This window comes from Odontomachus brunneus, unplaced genomic scaffold, assembly GCF_010583005.1.
Source record: "Odontomachus brunneus isolate Ranch 3 - 2012 unplaced genomic scaffold, Obru_v1 Obru_scaffold_054, whole genome shotgun sequence".
Taxonomy (NCBI): domain Eukaryota; kingdom Metazoa; phylum Arthropoda; class Insecta; order Hymenoptera; family Formicidae; genus Odontomachus; species Odontomachus brunneus.
Window position 1 is genome coordinate 1,440,905 of NW_022639504.1, and position 20,543 is coordinate 1,461,447.

At 44.8% G+C, this 20,543-nt stretch overlaps 1 protein-coding gene across 5 annotated transcripts in view; it reads right to left on the reverse strand.

Moving 5' to 3' along the window:
* Window positions 1-26: 26 nt before the first annotated feature.
* Window positions 27-20,543, reverse strand: part of LOC116845653 (frequenin-1) — a 48,659-nt gene continuing 28,142 nt past the window's right edge. For all 5 annotated transcript variants that reach the window (XM_032818622.1, XM_032818621.1, XM_032818623.1 and 2 more), the window contains exons 3-8: window positions 12,020-12,044; window positions 11,747-11,795; window positions 11,383-11,472; window positions 10,550-10,628; window positions 9,592-9,680; window positions 27-6,899 (exon numbers count right to left, since the gene is read on the reverse strand). In XM_032818622.1, the coding sequence (XP_032674513.1) occupies window positions 6,732-6,899; window positions 9,592-9,680; window positions 10,550-10,628; window positions 11,383-11,472; window positions 11,747-11,795; window positions 12,020-12,044 (500 nt within the window). In that variant the 3' untranslated portion in view covers window positions 27-6,731. The remainder of the gene's footprint in view (window positions 6,900-9,591; window positions 9,681-10,549; window positions 10,629-11,382; window positions 11,473-11,746; window positions 11,796-12,019; window positions 12,045-20,543) is intronic.

Sequence of the window (20,543 nt, forward strand, 5' to 3'; positions counted from 1 at the left end):
AGAGAGAGAGAGAGAGAGAGAGAGAGAGAGAGAGAGAGAGAGAGAGAGAGAGAGAGAGAGAGGAGAGAGAGAGATTGCTGACGGGAGAAGAGAAGAAAAAACACAGTCGCCGCGGGAAGTTTGCCAATATCAGAGTCGTTTTGCGATGCCCGTCACGCAGAGAAAACGTTCGCCGTTTCGAGGCGAGGACACGCGCACGATGCATCGTCCGCTCGCGCGAGTGTCGTTCGTATATCGTAAATATTTGACGGCGCTAAATAAAAGGATCACATTGATCCATAACGAGTGATTGATATCTCATCGGCGCGACGGCGCTGGCTGCTGATGAATTACGGAAATTGACCTTTTCGCCGCCAATTATTCCCGACCTCGATCACGTTTGAGGGATCGGCACTTCAGGCAGCTCGACGAGGACGGGTTAATATTTGCTCGTCAGTAGGTCGTAGACGAACGGGCACGCGGTCGCGGACGCAAATTTTGCGAGATGACCTTCGCGACGTGTTATTTGTACGAAATGTTTTTGAGACTGTGTGTGTGTGTGTATCTAGATGCAATTGGAGTACGTCTATAATTCTGAAGCGGATAATAGCAGTTACAGGCGCGAATTCTCTTGAACGCCTTTTAAGCGGTCATAAGCGAACGCGATGTCGAGAGTTATGCTTCTCGAGAGTAATGCTTCTCGAGTTCATCACGGATGTAATTAATCGCCGCGTGCTTGGCTTTCTCTCTTTCCCGCCAAGCTAATGTACTGCGATGCGCGAACGTTTATTTCGGCATTTCCTACGTTCTGTTATCATCGCGTTGCTGAATTCGAATCTGTTAAACGCGCCATTGCTCGCTGCATGTGTTCCGCCAGCGCAACCCTCGGTAAAGAAAATAGTGAAACGAGCTCGTTGGAGGGGGTTGAAAAAGTAAGGCGAACGAACGAGCAAGCGCACGGGCGGGCAAGCAAGCAGTGAGAAGAAAAATATGCTCGGGGTTGGCGGCGGCGGCGGCGGCGGTTGCGGGAAATACCGGGGGGTTTTACGAATGGAAAGGTGGGAAATAAAGGAAGGGTTGAAGAATAGCTCAAATTTCAGCCGGCTGTAAATCTTGGCGCGGGGGTTACGAAATTAGCGGCGAATTGGAGAGTAAATCGGGAACGCGAGGAACGACGACGTCGTTATCCCTTGCGGAGGGAACGAGTTTTTGGCGAATCGCGGCCGGCGCACTTCGAGGGAGAAACTGAAAGTTTTCCAGAGGGATGGAGGAAGAAAGACTTTGCGGGCTTTGGCCATAGTTCATGTTTCAGTCGGAAATAAACTTATCCGTAGTCACACCACTGGAATGAAATTCTGACCACGTGAGAACTTGAGCGAGAGTGCAAGCGAACGAAGGAGCACGAAGGGGTGAGTCCGGGGGTGAATCGTCGAAGGGGTTGTGGACGACGCGCCGGTGTTGAGGATGCGAGCACGCGCGCGCGGCTTGAATTTACAACTGAGAGTCGTCGGTGAGTTCGCCATGCGCGGCTAAAAGATTAAGAAAAGATGAGACGGCAGAGAAGGATATTCTCATAACTGATGTAAATTTGACATCGATGGGAAAAGTGACAAGACTCGTTACTCACCCCTACCGAGATTAAAACTGCAGAGAAATATGGACGTCGCGACAAGAGAGCTCTTGCTGTTACATCCCGTAAATTTCACGACCTAACGCTTAGCTGTTCTCACGCACACCGCACGACAGAAATTCGCGGAGCGTCGTGAAAAATGAGTCTCGGAGCGCGCGAACGCACAATGATATCGCGAAGAATCCTGAGGAATGTATAGCCGTTTCCTTCCGATATACCGGTCTTTCCGCCGTGCGAAAAAGATTGAAACACAAGGGCAAGGTGACGGTAGCATTTTATCGCGACGCCGATGCTGGCCGAGCCACTCATAATTCTACGCGTGGGAAGGTTACAACCGGGCTGGATGCGGGGTCAGCATAAATTTTCGTGAAAAATCAAGAGATTGAGGCGCTCGTGCACGCGCGCGCTCCGGTGGAAAACGCATGAATAACGTATCGCGTGTCCTGCATAGTTAAAATTTCGGGCGTTAACGCAGTGCTTAAAAAGCGAGCAAGCGAGTTGGTCGGGAAGATTCATGGAATTTCGCGGCATTGTGCGGTCGGCCCGCGGGCAGTATGAATAACGGTTCTTAAATCACGCGGAAGAATTCTGAGACTGAGGACAATTTATTTAGCCGCGAAATCGAACGCATATATCACGCAGAATTAATATTTGCTTATTGCACCGAGCGCTATCGTCGTCGTCGTCGTCTCATCGCTCTCATCGCTCATCGAGTTGATTTTTACGCGTCACTCCGGCGAGATTTCTGTCGTCCTGCGAATTTGCCACGAGTGCACGTTATTTGGAGTAATAACACGCGCTTTCATGACGCGTCACGTGCTTAAATCTCCCCAGAGATTTCGCGAATCTCCGTCGTCGCGTTTCAGCGACATTTCTCTCTCACGCGGAGACTCATTGCTGTGTTACATTGATTCGTATCTCTTCTTGCTTTACACACATCATCCATCGCGGAGTAGCGAGCGTGTGGCGATAGAAAAGAGATACATCGCTTTGAAAACTCAATAGCACCGTGAACTCCGGCTTTCCAAAGAGGACTCTTTATTCATCTCCTTATTCTCTCTCTCTCTCTCTCTCTCTCTCTCTCTCTCTCTCTCTTCGCATTTCGAGCATTTAATTGACTGTTACGGGATGAGATTTCACAAAGTTTCGTTCTTACCGTTCGTCAACCAGCCAGTCAATCAGTTGGCCGTTATGATGCGTAAACTTATTTGAAAACTTGCTCATTAATGCGATTGCATTTGCAGTGATTACCCCCGTGCGACGATGGAATTAGTTTTTGCAGGCTTTCTCGCTCGCATTTTAATCACCGCGCAGTTTTACCTCCCGTCGCTCGCTCGCTCGCTTCATAAAATTTGCAGGTAGCTCGACATACGTCTTCCAGGCACACCGAAAGTCGTTGTCCGTGCGGTGCACGGCCAAATTCTCGGTTTTACGCGTTGCGTTGACGGAGAAGCGCGCAGCTAGACGCGCGCTATGCAGTCTCGACGATGCGTTACATATTGCATGGCCAGTGCGCCGGACCGAGTGCTTATGCATTTTTCATAAGTCGGCGAACCTTTCGGACCTTATTTAAGTTGGCGCTATCTCGCCGGGGCCAGGTTTGCTTTGGCCAAGATGCTTTCGCAATTTTCTCGGCGGCGACAACTATTCGCCTTCCGCCGGCGGCGATAAGACCGCGCGTGTCGCGGACGCTTTATTCCTGAAAAGCGCTTGACCGAGGGACGCGAGCCATGCAAGATGTATAGATGACCCTAGGCTTTCGCCCCTCATCGTCTCGTCTCGTGGAATCCAGCGATCTCGCGCGAGCGAGAAATGCCGTCTGAATAACCGACAGCTTCTCGTTTCTCGTTTCAACCCCTCCGTTCTTGCGCGTCCGAATCCTCCTCCCTTCTCGCGATTCTCACACTTTTCATTCCTTTTGTTCTCTCCTTAAGCCCGTTGTCCACATTCGTCCGGCCGTACCTCGCGGAATGCAAAATGTCATGGCGGATCGATCGGAGACACGGCGCGTACTCATGTACGTTACGTACTTATGTACGTTACGTACCTATAATTTTGACCTCAATATTCCATTTAACGCTTGCTTTGGTGCTCCGAAGCCTGTATCTACCTCATTTGATTCTATTTAACTTACCAACTTTGCCGAGAGGCTTTCTTCAGAACCTACATGTGGCATTTTGTGTCTCTTCTGCCACTTTGAGGCGCTAAATTTTCTTCAGCTTTCACGCGTATTAAACCAAAACACTGATACTTCAGATTATACAGGTGTTAGAAAGTTCAAGTCGAAAGTAACGCTAGAATTTCATCCTTTTAATCATCCCTTCGCTCCGTCGCTCCGTCGCGCTGGATTTTCCCCGCTATCATCCGACGACCATCTGACGTTCCTTAATATCGGTGAACGGAAGATCCGAAATTCCAATAAATCCGTATACCAATAATGTCACCGTCGTGAGAAGTGGGAGAGGCGACGGACGTCCCCAACTAAATGCAATGTCATCGTCGTCGTCGTAGTAGTTGATAATAGTTCGCTCTTTGTCTCGCCTTATTGTCTCCTATATGCACCGCGTGCGCGATTATAGAAAATCAATCGCCTCAATCAGGAAATTTTCGACGTGAATTATTGCCCCTCGTTTGTCTTAATCGTTCCCGCGAAACACAAAGATCACTCGAAGGCGACCTACCCCTCATTTAACTTAATCACCTTCTCCTCCTCGCTCTATTACCTGATATTTCTCCCTCACGTTGTCCGTATCTCTGATCTTTTTTGTAATATTTAAAAGAAACGCGTCTTCTTATGTCGTCTCATTGATCGCCATTTTGCGAAAGTGCAAATCCACCTTCGCGCTTTCCCTGCCAGCGTACATTGTTCTTTTTTCCTTTTTACTTTTAATCTTAATCCGTTGAAATTGCAATCTAATTCGAGATCACGTGCCCGGTATTCTTTTTTTGCCGATCGTTAATTTCACATCGCTGAAATCGTTTCAAATGAAAATTCGAGTCGCCGGAATTCGAAAGTGGAGCATCGAGGGAGGATCGGTGATTGCGATTAAGGGTGGATTCACGAGTTACAAGGGGATTTGCGGGAGTGGATGCAACTTTGCTCGTTAATATTCTACGATCGGTTGTTATCACGACGCGGTATTCGTGTTTAATAAGCATTCTATTATTCTGATTAGCCGCGCTTCCTCCCTTCTTTTCCTCCTCTCTTTTCTGCTTTCGGCAATTTTGCCTGTACAGTTTTCAATGGATATCCCTCGTTACTGGAGCGCAACGCGCGCGCGCGCGCGCGCAGCCGATAATAACTCCGCTCGTTATAATCGAGCGGTAGCCGGCATGTTACCTGTGCGCGCGTTTACCTTAATTATATTTCTCGCGCTTTTCTTCGGTGTCGTAATGCGGGCTCGCGGCGGGTGTTTCATTGATAGTGCACGCGCCGCAGCTGGTAAATTGTACAAGAAGCCGGCCGCTTCGCCTGCTAAGTGACGTAAACACGCAACGTTCATTAATAGCGAAAAGTAGATTGCCATTATCCATCTTGCCCGTTTGCCCAGTCATCATCGGTGTATCCTCGCGCTATAGACGCGACGAATTTTTGCGCCACGCCGTTCTAATGCGCGGGAGTTACGCAACGCGATACTCGCAGTCGATACTCGCGACCGGCGCCGCGTTTGTCGAGAGAAGTCATCTTGCACGCGCGCACAAGTGGCACCGGTACACACCGGTCGACCGGCGTCAAATCGACGCGGCAATTTTGCCAGTAGCACGTAACGCTCGTTAATACGCGGTCTCGCTACTTTTTCGATTCTCGCCAGGCCGACATTTGAGGATGAATAATCCACGACGATCGGCCGATGTTATATAAAAGCGCTCCCATTAGCGCTCGCGATCGCGATTGACTTTTGATTGATTGAAAACGGCGCGAAAATTCGATGGAGTTGCGTCGCGTTGCGTAAGAAATAAGAACGAACGCGGGTAGAAGGGAACAAAGAAGAACGCAACGGTGTCATTGCGCTATTTGCGATCTCGAAATTTGCGCACGTCTTCTGTTCGCTTTCATCGGTCTCGCTGTTGCTGGGCCGATCGATCGATCGATCGGTCGGTCGGTCGGTTGGTTGTTTGTTGAAATACACAACTCATTGTGACTTTCGGAATTTTTGCTCGTCGCCTCCGCGCCCGCTGCACGCAACGTCAAACAATTAACTATCAGTTGTTCGCAATTGAATACTCAGGCCAGCTGCAATTTCCTCGCTATATGTGTGCCCACCTATCTGTTCCCATCTACCCAGCCGCCTCTTTTTCGCCTCTCCTCGTTTTCCCTAATGTAGAATCGCGCCGCAATCGGAAATAACCCCGGCGAGCTTGGTTGAAATTCGAACGGCGCACTCGTCGAGTGTCTTCGAATTGTTACCTCTTCGCCGGCGGAATAAGGGCAAAATAGAGGAGAAGAGAGGAGATGAGGGGAGTCGTTTTCGACTCGGGAAACGACCGACAGCGACCGACGGGACTTTGCCCCTCAGTGATTTACACCTTCATCGTTCGTACGTAACAATTTATCTGGTATTAAAGGCCTGCAACGCGATCTATCGAAAAATGCGAAATCCGCCACGTCCAGTCTCCTTGAAAGCTACAATTACTCGAGAACGCTAGAGACACCTACTATTTTAGCACCGAGATTCTCGAGGATCGATCGTTAACGAAGAAGGCGGAGGGATCGATTCGTCAACGGGGAACGAGAACCGATCTGTCTCCGAGAACGTGAGAGAGAATAGAGAGGGAGAGAAAGGGAGAGAGAGAGAGAGAGAGAAAGACAGTAGAAAAGAAGTGTGATAGTCCAAGATCCTCCTCGGTGACGAGGCGGACAGAGAATGGGAGAGGGAGAGACCAACCCAAAATTACTCACGTAAAATCTCCGCGTCTCGCGGACGCCGTTTCGTTCGCTCGCGTTATTGCCTATCTGTTACGTGCATGCGAAAACCGCGCGGACGTGGACTTGCCTTTCTCAGGTCGTTCCTCATCGGCCGATTAATCGAGGCGTGCGGCTCGCCCAGCTCGCGTCGACAATTACGACAACGGCGACGACGTAATCTCCCGATTTCGATGGATCGCCCATGGAAATCGGGGGTTACTCGCCGCCCAGCGACAACGCCTGCACGATCCTAGGATCGGCCTTGCTGCCCTCCCGGAACTCCTCCAGAGTGAGCTTGTCGTCGTGGTTCTTATCCATCTGATCGAAGATCTTGTCGACCCTCTTCTGGGGCGTGTTCTCGTCCTCGCATTGCGGCTGCTGCCCCTGAAACGTTATCCGGCGCTTAAGGTTTCGTTAATTAATCGGGACCGCCGGCCCGCCGTTCTCATTACATTGGAAATGTTCCAACGGTTGGAAATAATTATTTCCTTATCGGCGCAATATCAATCTTTTTTTTTTCGAAGGTGAAGCGAGGAAGATAAATATTCCGGAAAACATTAACTCGATAAATCATTTGCGAATTGCTATACTTTGAGGCTTCTGGTCTCTTGCCGCAGAACTCTCGATAAATGACGTCAGAGTGAGAAAACACATGTCCGAAATTCTTACGAATCACGTTTCAAATAGAAGAGTGCATCCACAAAATTTGACTTTTGGAATTGATTGGGCACATTTGTAAAATATTCTAAGAATCTTTCTTTTTTTTTAATAAATTCAATAAATAACCGTAAAATTTACGTGCAAGCATACAACTCTTTTTTTAGTTTACTTTTCCTCGTGATTTTATCACATGAATTTTACGGCTGTTTATTAGTCGTTAAAGTAAAAGAACAATTTTTTAAATATTCTACAAATATATATATATATATATATATATATATATATATATATATATATATATATATATATATATATATACACGCTCAATCGATCATTCCACATGAATTTTGGGCATACGCTTCTCGCTTCTGACGTCATTAATCAAGATGGCCGCGACGAGGAATAAAAGTCCCGCGCGCGAAGTCGTGAAACATGGTTTCTGTTTGAACAAGCAGCAGCAATAGGACTTTCCGGCGAAGTCGTTATCGCCGATGAACTATCTCCCGATAGTCCACACGACGTGTCGCGTAATATCGATTCTTACTACGTTTATTTGAACTCGCGGCTTTAATTGAGATTGGCCAGATCCGCGCTAATTCAGGGCGAGTTGTCGCCTCATGCATCCAGTGTATCGCTTTATCGGTTGCATTTAGCTCTTAATCGTATTACGCGGCTTTGTCAGGTTTATTGTTTCAAAGTCGATACATGTTATCAAAGTTTCGGCGCTGTGCCTTTGTTGGCCGCCACCCGCATGTTTATAGATTACCATGTGTAAGCCCACAGAGTGTGCACATAATATGTCACTGTATTTCTCTTGAAAATTAATATTAACGAGAACTCAAGGTGATTAATGGCGGCCGTTGTCGCCAGACGCGGAATTTGCGACGGCCGCGAATTTTGCGCTGGAATCTGCGTGGGTCCGTTGAATTGGCGCGGACGTGTCGCGCGACGGGTCCTTTGTAGATTCCGCGGCTTTTTCCCGTCGGCGACGTCAAGTTCGCGAGCAAGTTTCGGCCGAGAGCGCGCAATCACGGACGACGCGTCTTGGTTCGTATTGGCGATTTAATTAGAACGCGCGCTGCATCGGCGAGGAAGTCCCGTTTCTCGCGGAAGGAAATCGTCGGTCGCTCGGTCGACATGCGCGTATTCTGTTCACCAGCAGCAGCGAGACAACACATACGCGTTTCAGACAAAACAATTAAAGTTTTAGCAGCTAGTTACACGAGTGTCGCGCACGGTACAAAAGATTACGGTACGCGACGTGCATAATAGAGGGTCACATTATAACTTCAAAGAAGCCACATATATCGCGCGCGCACGCTTGTCAGACGCATTAGGGAGCTCGTCTGTCTAACTCGCTTGTGCCCGGCGGAAACTGCGCGAGAGGGATTATAACTTCCGTCGGGTTAAGTTACACGTAGTAACGCGCCCGTTGAGATAAAATATTGACCCAATACTGAGAACGCGGGCGCGCGGCTGGTCATTACGATTGCAACTAAGCGAGCCATTCAGCCGGGATAAACGGATCATGCGGCGAGAGCCTGTGAACGTTTTCACCTTGTGCTCGATATGAAATATTAAAGACTCTATGATAAAACGAAATTTTAAAGTGCTCTCAGCCTATAAGAGCCGCGCGCTGGAACTCAGTTGAATAACTTTGTGAAGAAAATTGTTTAACTCTTTAAAGCGCATAATTTATGGAACATTCTAAAACTTTTTTAAATGAAATATTGTCAAAAACACTCTAAATAGCACTTATATGGTTTCAACTGCCCGATCCTAAGTGGTCCCTATTAGTACCAGTGATACTTAAAGAGTTAGCTGAGGTGCATTAGTGACTTCTACATTAATGATGTACAAACATTTCGTTCCGCTTTGAACTGTCCCCAGTGTGTGAATATACTCTAGATATATATTATGCATTACCTAGCGTGTAAAGTATTCATATATTCGTTCGTTGAGAAATGAAATGTTGTGGTTCCATGAATGCAAATCAAATTGTTCAAAGCTCTAGTTGAAATTTTTAACAGTGTGACTTTACAGTACAGTCAGTTCTAACAATTATCTTTACATTCATACATGTAAAGATAATACACCTTTGACAATTTTCTTTGTAAATTTATTTAGTGCATGACTCTTATAGACTCTGTACATTTTTAATTTCTTCTTTTTATATTCTTTTTATATTTTTAATTATTTAATGAGCGTTATCTCGTCTGTGAGAATGTAACATGTGTAACAATGTGCTTCTTTTTTCCTTCTTGTTTTTTTTTAATATGAAACACGTGGACGTGCGTTGGCGAACACGAAGCGCTCAGGAGCACATATTAAAATCTGGCTAAATCGCGAGACGACCGAGCAAGCGTTTCAGGCTTCCTCGCGGACCCGGCGGGTTCTTTGAAAGGAGTGAACTCACCACCATCTGATATATCGCGTCGACTATATTGTACATCTCGTCTCTCGTGATGAAGCCGTCGTTGTCCACGTCGTACAAACGAAAGGCCCCTGAAAGGAGACGAGAAAAGAGAGAAAAACACAATTGACTTTTGCGAGTAAATTCCTGAGAAATACAAACTCCGAAAGGACGCTCTTCTTTCGGAGGAACGAGGAGAGAGATACCACGCGGTGGTGATATCTCGTATAACTCTGTTCTCCCGTGAGCTCTCTGTAAGCTTTCTTTCTCTCCGTACGCGATATCCCGTTCCATAATCCCGACATCACCGACGAAGCTATACATCTCATTGCCGCTTGTCCACTTTCGGGATTGTTATCGTTGCACGATAGTGTGTCCTCTCGGGAGGGATAATCGAGGGTGTTCCGTCCGTTTATCGTCTCACGTTGCGGCGATCATATTCCATGACTCGTCTCCAATTTTATGTGTGCCAGTTCCTCGCGGACCACGCGAATCCTCCTATCGAAACGACGACACTCGCGACAAGTGTAAGTGTCGACTTATCGATTGCTCTTTGACGAAATAACAGGAACGAACAGGTCAATCTTATTGAATTTTGAGGTTACGTCCGAGTCACTTCCGCGAGATATTGTTACAAAAACATGAATTTGCTTTCGGCATTGTTTAGAAATTGCAAGGCGAGAGAACACGAATATATATCGCCAATTTTTCGTCTTGTTCTCGCAAACAGAGATCTGGAAGCAGCGCGGCGAATTGTTCTATCTTTCCGAGTAGAATCGGACACATAAGTCTTGCACCGAACTATCGCGGCCGCATCAAATAGGACGCGGCGATTTTCCGTCAATCGTATTCGCGATGTACCCCGAGTAGATGGGCAAACAGAGTAGCTCACGGGAGAACTCTTCCAGATTTGAGTGGATAAGTTTCTCGAGAGGGATAAAAGGGGGCGAGGAGTACTCACAGTGAAGTTTTTCGTCCAGGTTGCCGCGTGACGTCACCGAGAGCGCTCTTATGAACTCCTCGAACTCTATCGTGCCGTCCTGAAACAACAATCCGGCGTATCCTTATTTGTCGCGAGTCGCGTTACAACCGCATATCGATCGTGTTTCTCCTTCGTTCAAGGATCACTTCGCGATCGCGTTTCTTGTGGAAAGACAGACGGTCGAACGGACGGACAGCTGCCTCTTGACAATCCAACAGCCACCGAGCGATACACCGAGCAAACAGTTTTCTCTCTCTCTTTCTCTCTCTTGGGTATATCTCGAGCCGTGTATCGCGTACAAGTCGAATCGCTTCGCGAGAGAAATCCGAGGAAAACTCCCGACTCGCGTATACGTACACCGTGTGTATCCATCTGTATATGTTCAACAAATACACCCGATTTGGCGAGAATGCCAATGCTGGCTCACGCTCATCCACTCGGCAAGCGAACGTGCGCGCTGATTAAACATCGCGGATTGGCTGACTTACGCCTGCCAAATCGACGCTCGCCTGTTCGCTCTTACGTGAGAATATATTCAGCGTGCAATCCGCTATGTAAATCAATAGGACGCTCGCCCATTCTTATCTAACGCCAGTCAAAATAAATGCTTGGCCGACGGTTAAACGGCAATAAAGACGTAGCGAGGGCAACGGTAGCGGCGACGAGGGCAGAAAAATAATTCGAGCAAGACGCTTGAGAGCGTTTGCGTGACAGGCCTTGCACGCGAACGTCGACATGGCAAGCGCGAGCCTGAACGAACGTGAGGATTCGTGGAAAACCACCACGTGTACACACGTGTGGTCGAAACTCACAGCGTTCTCGTCGAAGACCCTGAAGACGAGGGAGGCGAACTTTGACGGGTCGCCCTGGGGGAAGAACTGCTTGTAGATCTTTATGAAGCCCTGAAATCACGCAAGCGCCGTGCATATCTCGAGCTTTTTATTCGCTATCGATTTTAGGGTGATTAACCCTTTCCTCCTCCGCATTGTCTCTTTCACGTATCTGGCCAATATTTCGCATTGAATGGAATGTTTAGCAATTCACTGTCAGCAATTAATTTGAATTCGATGGCCTCCGCACATATATATATCTGTTAATTTTTGCACCAATTTTATTCTAGTTTACACGGAAAGAGGAGAAAATGATTAATATGACTATATTGAAATCAACGCATACCTGCTCCGTTAGCAGTCCATCAGGGCAGTCTTTCAGGAATCCTTTGTGCCTAAGTAGCAAAATAACTCCAATATATTATCGCGTCGTTAGCAACTGAAAATCGCGACTATCTCGCTTTATCTCGATAACTCTTTTATCTCAATTCGTCACAAGATCAAATCGACACAGTCTTCTCGTAAATTATCGCGGTGTTTGGCGAGATCTTTAATCATCCTGTCGAAATCTCTACAAGTTCTCGCGGGTAATAGCGGGTCGCCCCGAAGTCGAGCTTACCATTGACGGATCTCCTTCTCCGTAACTGAAACAAAAGAAACATTTGGAGAGGCATTAATTATTGGTTGCGCGCGACGTAGGGAACAAGGTCGGGTTATTCCACGCGTGAAAAGTGTCCGGCAAGAAAAAGCGCCCGGAGTTGTGGCGGCGCGGGAACAGTGCGGGGGAGAAAGAATTATTGTCCTCCGGTGTTCGCCAGGTTCGTATCAACTGCCGTGTGATTTACCGTGCGACGGATTTTCTCGGTAAATTCACTATACGGAGGTAGGTGTCATTGAAAAACTCGATTGTCCCGCGCAAGCGATCAAATTTTTATACGACGTCGCGGATGCAGACCGAATCGTTTTTTGTTGCGTCAACCGAAAGATATTTCTATAGAGCGCGATGTTATGTGTTCTTTTCCGTATTTACTCGCAAACATAGAGCAGAGACGTGTGGCTGGCACGAGGAGTGATGGATTAAAAACAAAAAGTCGGAGGAGGGGAAGAGTAAAAAATGAAAAATAATAAATAAAATTCGTCGCAATGCAGACGATCCTCGCACGGTCGATTGAATTGATTCGATCGACGAGGGCGAAACGGCTAACCGATCTCGCTGCGAGAGAGGCAATCGATAACGGCCGCGAGAGAAAGAGAAAAAGGGACGAGAGACTGTCGGAATAACGAAAGTTTCTCTTCGAATCTTTGTATTTAAGCGAACGGATTACTCCGACGTTCTTTATGGCTGCGGACGTACGAAAGAATCGGCAAGAATGGGAAGGAGAAGATTAGCAGCGCGAACGGCGATTATGCGTTCCACCGATTCGTTGCTTAGCCTTCCGGTCCGACGGGGAAGCACTAACATTTGTCAGAGCACGCTCGCCTCTCGATAGGCGAGAAATGCGGCGAAAAATATTGGAACGATTCGACGTGCTGAAATTACGACGCGTGGGTCAAATGGGTCGGTCCGATATTTTCGCGGCGCGCCATGATTGCGCTCGCGAAGACAATCCAGTGTATTTTTGTCCCTTCTTTTTCGATAAAGTATATATTTTATCGATACTGCATTTTAATTGATAACCAGAGATGGTAGGTTACCCTTTAAAGAACACGTGGGTGAAAGGGGGAGAGAATCACTCTGCTCTCTATGTCAGCTGAACCAAATATGTTATGGTAGGGTACGTAGGTAGAGACAAAGGGTAAAGGGCGAAGGACGAAGGCGAGGTCGATAGAAGTATAGAGAACACGAAGAGTTTTGTGGTTTATATGGTAATATTGCGTCGCTTCGAGTATACCATTAGCTTCTCCAAACAATGCAGCAGCGAGTGGCTCTCTCTCTCTCTCTCTCTCTCTCTCTTTCTCCCTCTTTTTCTCTGGTCTGCAGAGGAAGCGCTAAACCGCGAACGGAAATCGCGCACTCCGCTTACCAGTCGGGAAATCAGACGCGATAATTTCTTAACTTCCCTCCGTTCTCCGTTTGCAGCGAGTAAGATATTCGCAAAGTTTCTCACCGCGCCGCCGTGGAACGTATCAGCGTGGAAAGTATTTTCATCTTTCAAGTGAAAGAAAGCAAAATCGCCATCGCGATTAGATAACGTCCCGGGCGACTTCGACAAATCGCGACTCGTCGAATTGACGCGATTAAGTGGAACGGATCGCCAGCGATTATCGCGGCGGACCTGAAAATTTCGCAAGCTTGCGAGCGACGAGCAAACTGATCGTTATTCCTTCGGAGCGCAGTCGTTGGGTGGGCCCGATGAACATCTCTCTGAAATATTCCTATAACTATGTAAATGAGATTCGCACGGGAGAGGTGTCGTCGACGGAACGACCCGTCCGTCCGACGTGCCTAATCCCTCCTCCGCGGTTGTGTGATGGTGTGCGATAAAGGACAAAGAAATGGGAAAAAAAAGAAAGCTTATTTAAGCTCGAATTACCGATGCATCACATGTATGATACATATCAGCTGTCATGTATATCGGACAAAATCTCGTTGCACTTTGTTCCACTTTCAACTTTTCGCCGCGACGGCATCTCACCCATCGATCGATTCGGCTGAGTGTCACACATGTGTTTCTGCGGGAGATCCGCATAAATCGTGTATCACGGAAAAAAATTAATTTCGTGATTACACTGAGAGAAAAATGTTTGTATTTATAGCTATAATCACGCATAGAAAAATAATTACTATAAATTACGCTATAGAAAAAACGCAAGGATATAACTTGCTTAAATATAATTGCCATAACGAAATATTAATGTTGCTTTTTGCTCATGCATACAAAATGGTTATAATACTCTGGAAGAGGGATACTGGTTTTCTTTGCTACCTGTCCAGGTGTTGAGTGACACTCTCAACATTATATGTATAACTAAACTCTATGGATCTCTCAATCATAGTATTTATTCTACAGATCGCAACAGAGAGAGTCAATATTCATTCGATTGAGGCGACTATAAATGATGATATATTAAATGAATATTACATATTATAAGAATTTTGGCTGTAAGAACTGTGTAGATTGGCATATAACAGCAATTTTTAGTAAAATATCTATTAAACCTAAAATTATATAAATTTTCTCTTCAACCATAAAGAATGAATTTGGCAATTACATTAGTTTTCTCGGAACAGTCAGAAAAAAATTTTTTTATAAATCTTATAATGTTAGTGATAATAACTTTATATGAATGTTATTACTACCATTTTATTACAAAAAATGGTTGGGTAAAAAATAACTATAATTTTTGTTAAATGAACCATTTTTCTTTCCTCAATGTAATTCTTGAGCATGATTGAGTACTATTTAGCGAATATCGTGCTCTTTGCACGGGGAGTACTCGCTCGGGAAATGTTGCGAAGCGTCACGTGCGAACGTGGTAAAAAAATCCCACATTCTTGTTTTGTTTGTGTTCGCGCGATAATTCGTAACGAAGATTTGTGGTGATGCGCCAGTTGTTCTGGTTGTTAGCCGGTTTTCGTGGCTTGTTTAATTATTAGCACATGCTGACAGCGTGGTGGACCTTGTTTCGCGTAGCACTCCGAATTTGACGAATAATTTCTGCGAAACTATCGCGCTGACCGCAAAACTTATAGTATTCTACAGTCCGCGCGAGCTATATTTTGCGGCTGCGTGTTCGCCTCGCGCCGATACACTCGAGTTCTGTAATTGATTCGACGTCGTGGATGCTTAATTGGCCGTTCCTCCACCACTTTAGGGCTTACGCCGACTAAATTGCACCCTTCTTCTTCGCTGTCCATTTCCTTCCGTTCGCCCCTACCAAGCCCGTGACTCCTACTCCCCTTCGTTAAGCCTCTCGATGTCTCGGGAGCTTTTTCCTCCCTCAGCGCGCCGTTGAAAAAGCACGTCTCTCTAAATAATAATCCAGTTTATCGCGTTAATTCGTATAAACGCCCTCGACTGCGGATTAGTCGTGCCGCCAATGGAACCACGATGGTGTAGCCTTCGTCTCGTGTACGCAGTGTTTAAATATGAAATTATTTCACTGCACAAAGTACGCGGACGTGCACGCGCTCGCATATTAAATCGTTGTGATAAAATAGGTTATTTTGAAGATCGATCGCGATAAAGAATGCATTTATGTGCAGGAGGCATATATATATATGTCGTGTGTATGGTATTAAACACATTTTCTCACTACATATACAAACGCGCCGCGTTGTGTGTATCGCGTTCTGCATACCAACGATTTACCCGTTGCATACTGAAAAATTCAAGGGCTCGCCGAAAAGCAGGGATTTCGTCGAATTTCGTGTGTAATGCTCCGGTAGGAGAGAGCGTATTTTTCGGGAGAAAAGGCCAAGGAAAAAATTCGCAACGACGACGTGTAAGAAGAAAATACGATACGGTCGGCGCTCCTCTGTGCTCAGGAAATAACGAAAAATGAGGAAATAACCTAACGCGATTTAGTTCTCTCGTCGAGCCTTCCAGTTCAAATGATTATTCGGCCGCCAAATTGTGCTGTGCTAGTTGCGGACGATGGATTTTTGCCAGGTTCCGCGCACTTCGACATCGTCGTCGTTTCTCCTCCGGACGATACGGTCACTTTGCGCGTCACTCCGCTCGTAAAGACCTCCTGTCTCCGTCCAAGCGGTAATAATCTCGGGAGCTACTTTCCTCAAGCGCATCCCCCATCGCTGCGAGCATGAGTTTTTCTAATCTGAGGCTCAACGACGCCCGTAAGAGAAACACACGACGAAGGAGCGTCGCGTTTCGATGCTGGAGGAGACGGAGGTGACAGTGATGACGACGTCGTCTCGGAAATTCAGCGATATTGCTGTCACCGCCTCTGTCACCATACTAAAGTAATCTTTAGTTATTTCCCGATAGTTAGATTGGCCCCTTTTTCCTAAGCTCGTCTCGCTCATCCTCTATCGCGACGATAACGCCGGAACTGTCGAATCAATCAACGCGTGGGAACCTTCTTCTCTCGTTTTCGCACATTGGACGTTTTCCATTTGCGATTTATTTTGGAAGACGTGCATCTGTGAACGGTGCGACTAAGGAATTTCACGTGCATTCCTTTCAGGATAGCTTCCCCGAAACGAAATTTTAGTTTTCCTTTAATCCTACAAAGCTCATCGAATTTGGACAATATTATATAAGCTATTGCTCTATCTTGATGCAATAGGTAGTTACTTTTTATGTTCAATTATTTTCTTCATGTTGAATTATTTTTAAGAAAGAAAAATTCAAATTTATTTAATATAATATATTTGACTATTTAAATATTCTTTTTGCACTTAATTTTTATTCTTACAGAAAAAATGCGTACAATACAAGTACATATTAAATAATCTGAAAAAGACTTATAGGTAATTATATTAGATAATTATACCCTATAGCTATAATCATAATTAATAAAATAAGTAAAACAAAAAACTTTTTCATAATCTCTTTAATATTTACTTTCCTCATTGGCGTTGGAAATGTATATGAAATATGTGTATCTATATGTACGAAATCTATTTAAATATATATGAATATGTATGTATAAAATCTATCTAAATATATATTTAAATATGTATAAAATATATGTATCTATACATTTATGAGAATATATAATGTGTCGTTGGTCGCCACTTGGCGTCCTGCATTCAGGCTGGCTGCTCCACTATGACACTCGATACAACTCGATTAGAAAAAGGTATATTGATTAACGCGATGCTGACGAGAATTCAATGAAATATTTTGAAGAGCCAGCGAAACATATTTTGTGTGTAAATGTAATGCGACGCTAGATTACGAAAAAGTACGCGACGCGCGAGAGTACTAAAGCAATGAGCAAAAAAGAGCTACGTCATCTTGCGTCAATTGCCAACAGTCGTATCCCCGATACTGAGTGTGATGACAACAATCGGCACTCTCAAAACATCGAGAACTTTCAAGGTGGTCAAATCTACCTTCATGCGTTGTGCGCTTTTTCAGATGTTTTCATTAGGTTTCGCGCCGGCGAGCAACACACATATCATCGGATTACGTCTACCGATACGTTATTTATCATCTCCTCGGGTGATCAAGATGTTTCGTCGCTCTTTGAAATGCTTAATTCGATTCTCGTCAACATCGAGTTATTTAACGTGTATCTTCTATCGAATCACATTCACGCGAGTGTCAGTGTACCATGACGAAGCAGCTGCGCCGAGAAGCCAGGATGGAGTACACAGGACTCCGCGAAGCAGCCGGTAATATATCATGTATTTCTAAAGTATGTCAAATAATTTAATGTATAGATCTCTAACGGATGTGTGACAAACTTGTCGAGAATAAAGAAATATCCGAGTCGAAATTTAGGCCAGTATTCATAGTCTGTCATTATTTGACAAATAATTATAACTTTATTAATTTCCGATTACTTATTCGTCAATCTGTGTGTACCTACATATGCTATACTGTATTATTTCATATAAGAAACATTAATCCAAACAGCTGAATAACGGGTTATCAATACGAATATGTAAGGAATAATATTTATAGGAATAATATTTATAGGAATAATATTTATAGGAATAATATTCTCTCATTAAAGGTCTTAAATAATTCATAACTATGAATACCAGCCTTTTAGAATGTACAAGTGCTAATTCTTTCACGTCTCTTGTTTCGCGAGTACGATCTTGTTAACATTTGTCTTATTTTGCTCTTTTGCTGTTATCTTTGCTTTTAGTAACTTCTTTAATATTAACTCTTTTAAAAATTTCAAATCCCATCGAGACTTCCAACGCTAAAAGAAAAAAGAAATTGTGAAAAAAAATGTATTGCTTCTTTTGTCGACATCTACCAATTAGCTTTTATTAGATTAATTAATATTTGCTTATTTCACATATTCTCTATCTACAGCTAAGTAAGTTATACAATTAATGTATTGCTAATTAAAGTGAGAGAGAAGAAAATATATAAAGATTAAACACACAGATGGAAAGAATATTGAGATAAAATCGAATATTATATAAATAATTTTGAAAAGCCTTCTAAGACTTTTCTAAGACTCAACATGGAGAAAACGACACTTAGGACCGGTTTTTCAATAGCAGTTTAAACTTGGATTCAAGTTTAAACTCTATTCTAATAATGCGTTTGTTTTGTTTAAACAGAGTTTAAGTTGAAATCTAAGTTTAAAGTATCATTGAAAAAGCGGCCCTAAGTTGTATCAATAAGGACACAATAAGAGGGATATGATAGTTTATATAATATTATATATATACTTTTCATATAGTAAGACTTTTGATTGAAGAGTCTTTATTGATTCTTGAAGTTTGATGAAATTCACTGAGTCAACAATGTAGAACTAAATTTTGACTGGGCTGCCGCCGGCTATTATCGGATCGATAGCTCGCAGCAAATCCGATAAATTTTTAGGGGATAAAGCGGGTGTGTAAACGCACAATATTGCGTTCAGCAGTAGTGAGGCAGGAAGCTGTGTTTAATCGCGTGTCGTTAGTGCGCCACACGAGTCTTGAATTAATTCCGCGAAGCTCGGTTTCTCTCGTACTCCGTTCCGTTATTCAAATTCGCCTCTTCTCCGAGTGAATACTCTCGAGCGTGCCAACTGGCTGTCGAGCCGCGCGAGACGTTTATCAAAATGACTGCGTTAATGTAGTAATTCTGTTTTATGGCGGCGGACGCGCGTTTTTACGATATCGCGTAAGCTCCTGGGAGCAAACGCGTATCGTCTATCGTCACTTAATTCTTTTTTTCCATGCTCAGACGAAGACAGTTTTACTTTACCCTCGGTACTTTAATATATGAAAGGATCATATACGCTCTGAAAAATGTAATACGATTAAAAATATTGTTTTCATTCGCAGGGAAATATCATATCGAGTGGATTTAACTAATTTTCCGTTTCACCTGCAATTCATTTTCCTAAGTGATTTTCAGGTTCGTTTGCACTGAATTCACATAAACGTTCTTGTTTATGTAGCTGTTTAACATTAACGTGAACGAGTAATTAAATTAGAGTATCACAGTTTCGCAATATACGAGTCAACTTCGTAGAATTTTCGAAAATATCATTGTAGCTTGGCGAACGTTACACGTGTCTCTTTACTCGCGCAGCGTACAAAAACGCCTTGTGTAAAAATAGCTTTCGCGAAACGAGCATTATCTCGGGCTAGATTGGTTCGTCGAATTTCGGGATCCATTTTATCATGCGTAGCAGTGGTAGTAGTAGTATCGCTAGATAAGAGGGAGCGAAGGCGCAGGGATGGGAGCCCGTAGGAGTGTGCCCTTTCAAATAGTTACTCCGAAAACTCATCTCGATATATACCGGCTCTTTATCCCGCGAGAACCTAATCCCTGCTTATTTTCCTGACGGAGGCGAAGGATCCTCGTCGCCGTCGACTCATTGCCGAGTGCCGATCGATCGGCCGATCCTTTCAAGCAAAATATATATCCCACCGTATTCCTCCGTGAGGAATCTCCGACTCGTCGCCGTTCCTGGATGGGGGGGAGAGGTTTTATTAACCGATCGTTCGGTCGGTTGGATAATAATGCGGAAAAAGAAAAATCCGACGGAAATTTGCGAAAAAATAGCCGATCCGATAGCGATCGTTTTTCACGACACCGTCCTTCTCTCCGTTGTAGGATAATGTAGGGGTGCTCTCTGTTTCCTTTTGACCTCGATACGATTGTCTCCGGACTATTTTTCGCAAGCCACGCCATTCTTTACGAGCGGAAGTGACGGTAAGGAAACAAGAGGAACAAAAAGACCCTGTCGGGGCAAAATTCGTTCCGGTGGAAGAAATTCCAATCGAACCGGGAGAATTGTTTCCACGAGTTAAGCGGGATTACGAATGATCATCAGTCCGGCAAATTATTTCTCTCTTTCTCTCTCTCTCTCTCTCTTCCCTTTCCTTTCTGTCTCTTTCTCCCTCGATTTGTAAACTCGCGATGTTCATTTCAGCGGAAAGAAACTCTCTTGGTTATGATGGCGGGGTTGGCGGCAGGGCGATACAATTCGGGACAGCCGCTTTCGCGCGCGAATTTTCGCGATAACTTGGCGCGATTAAAGGACGACGCGCA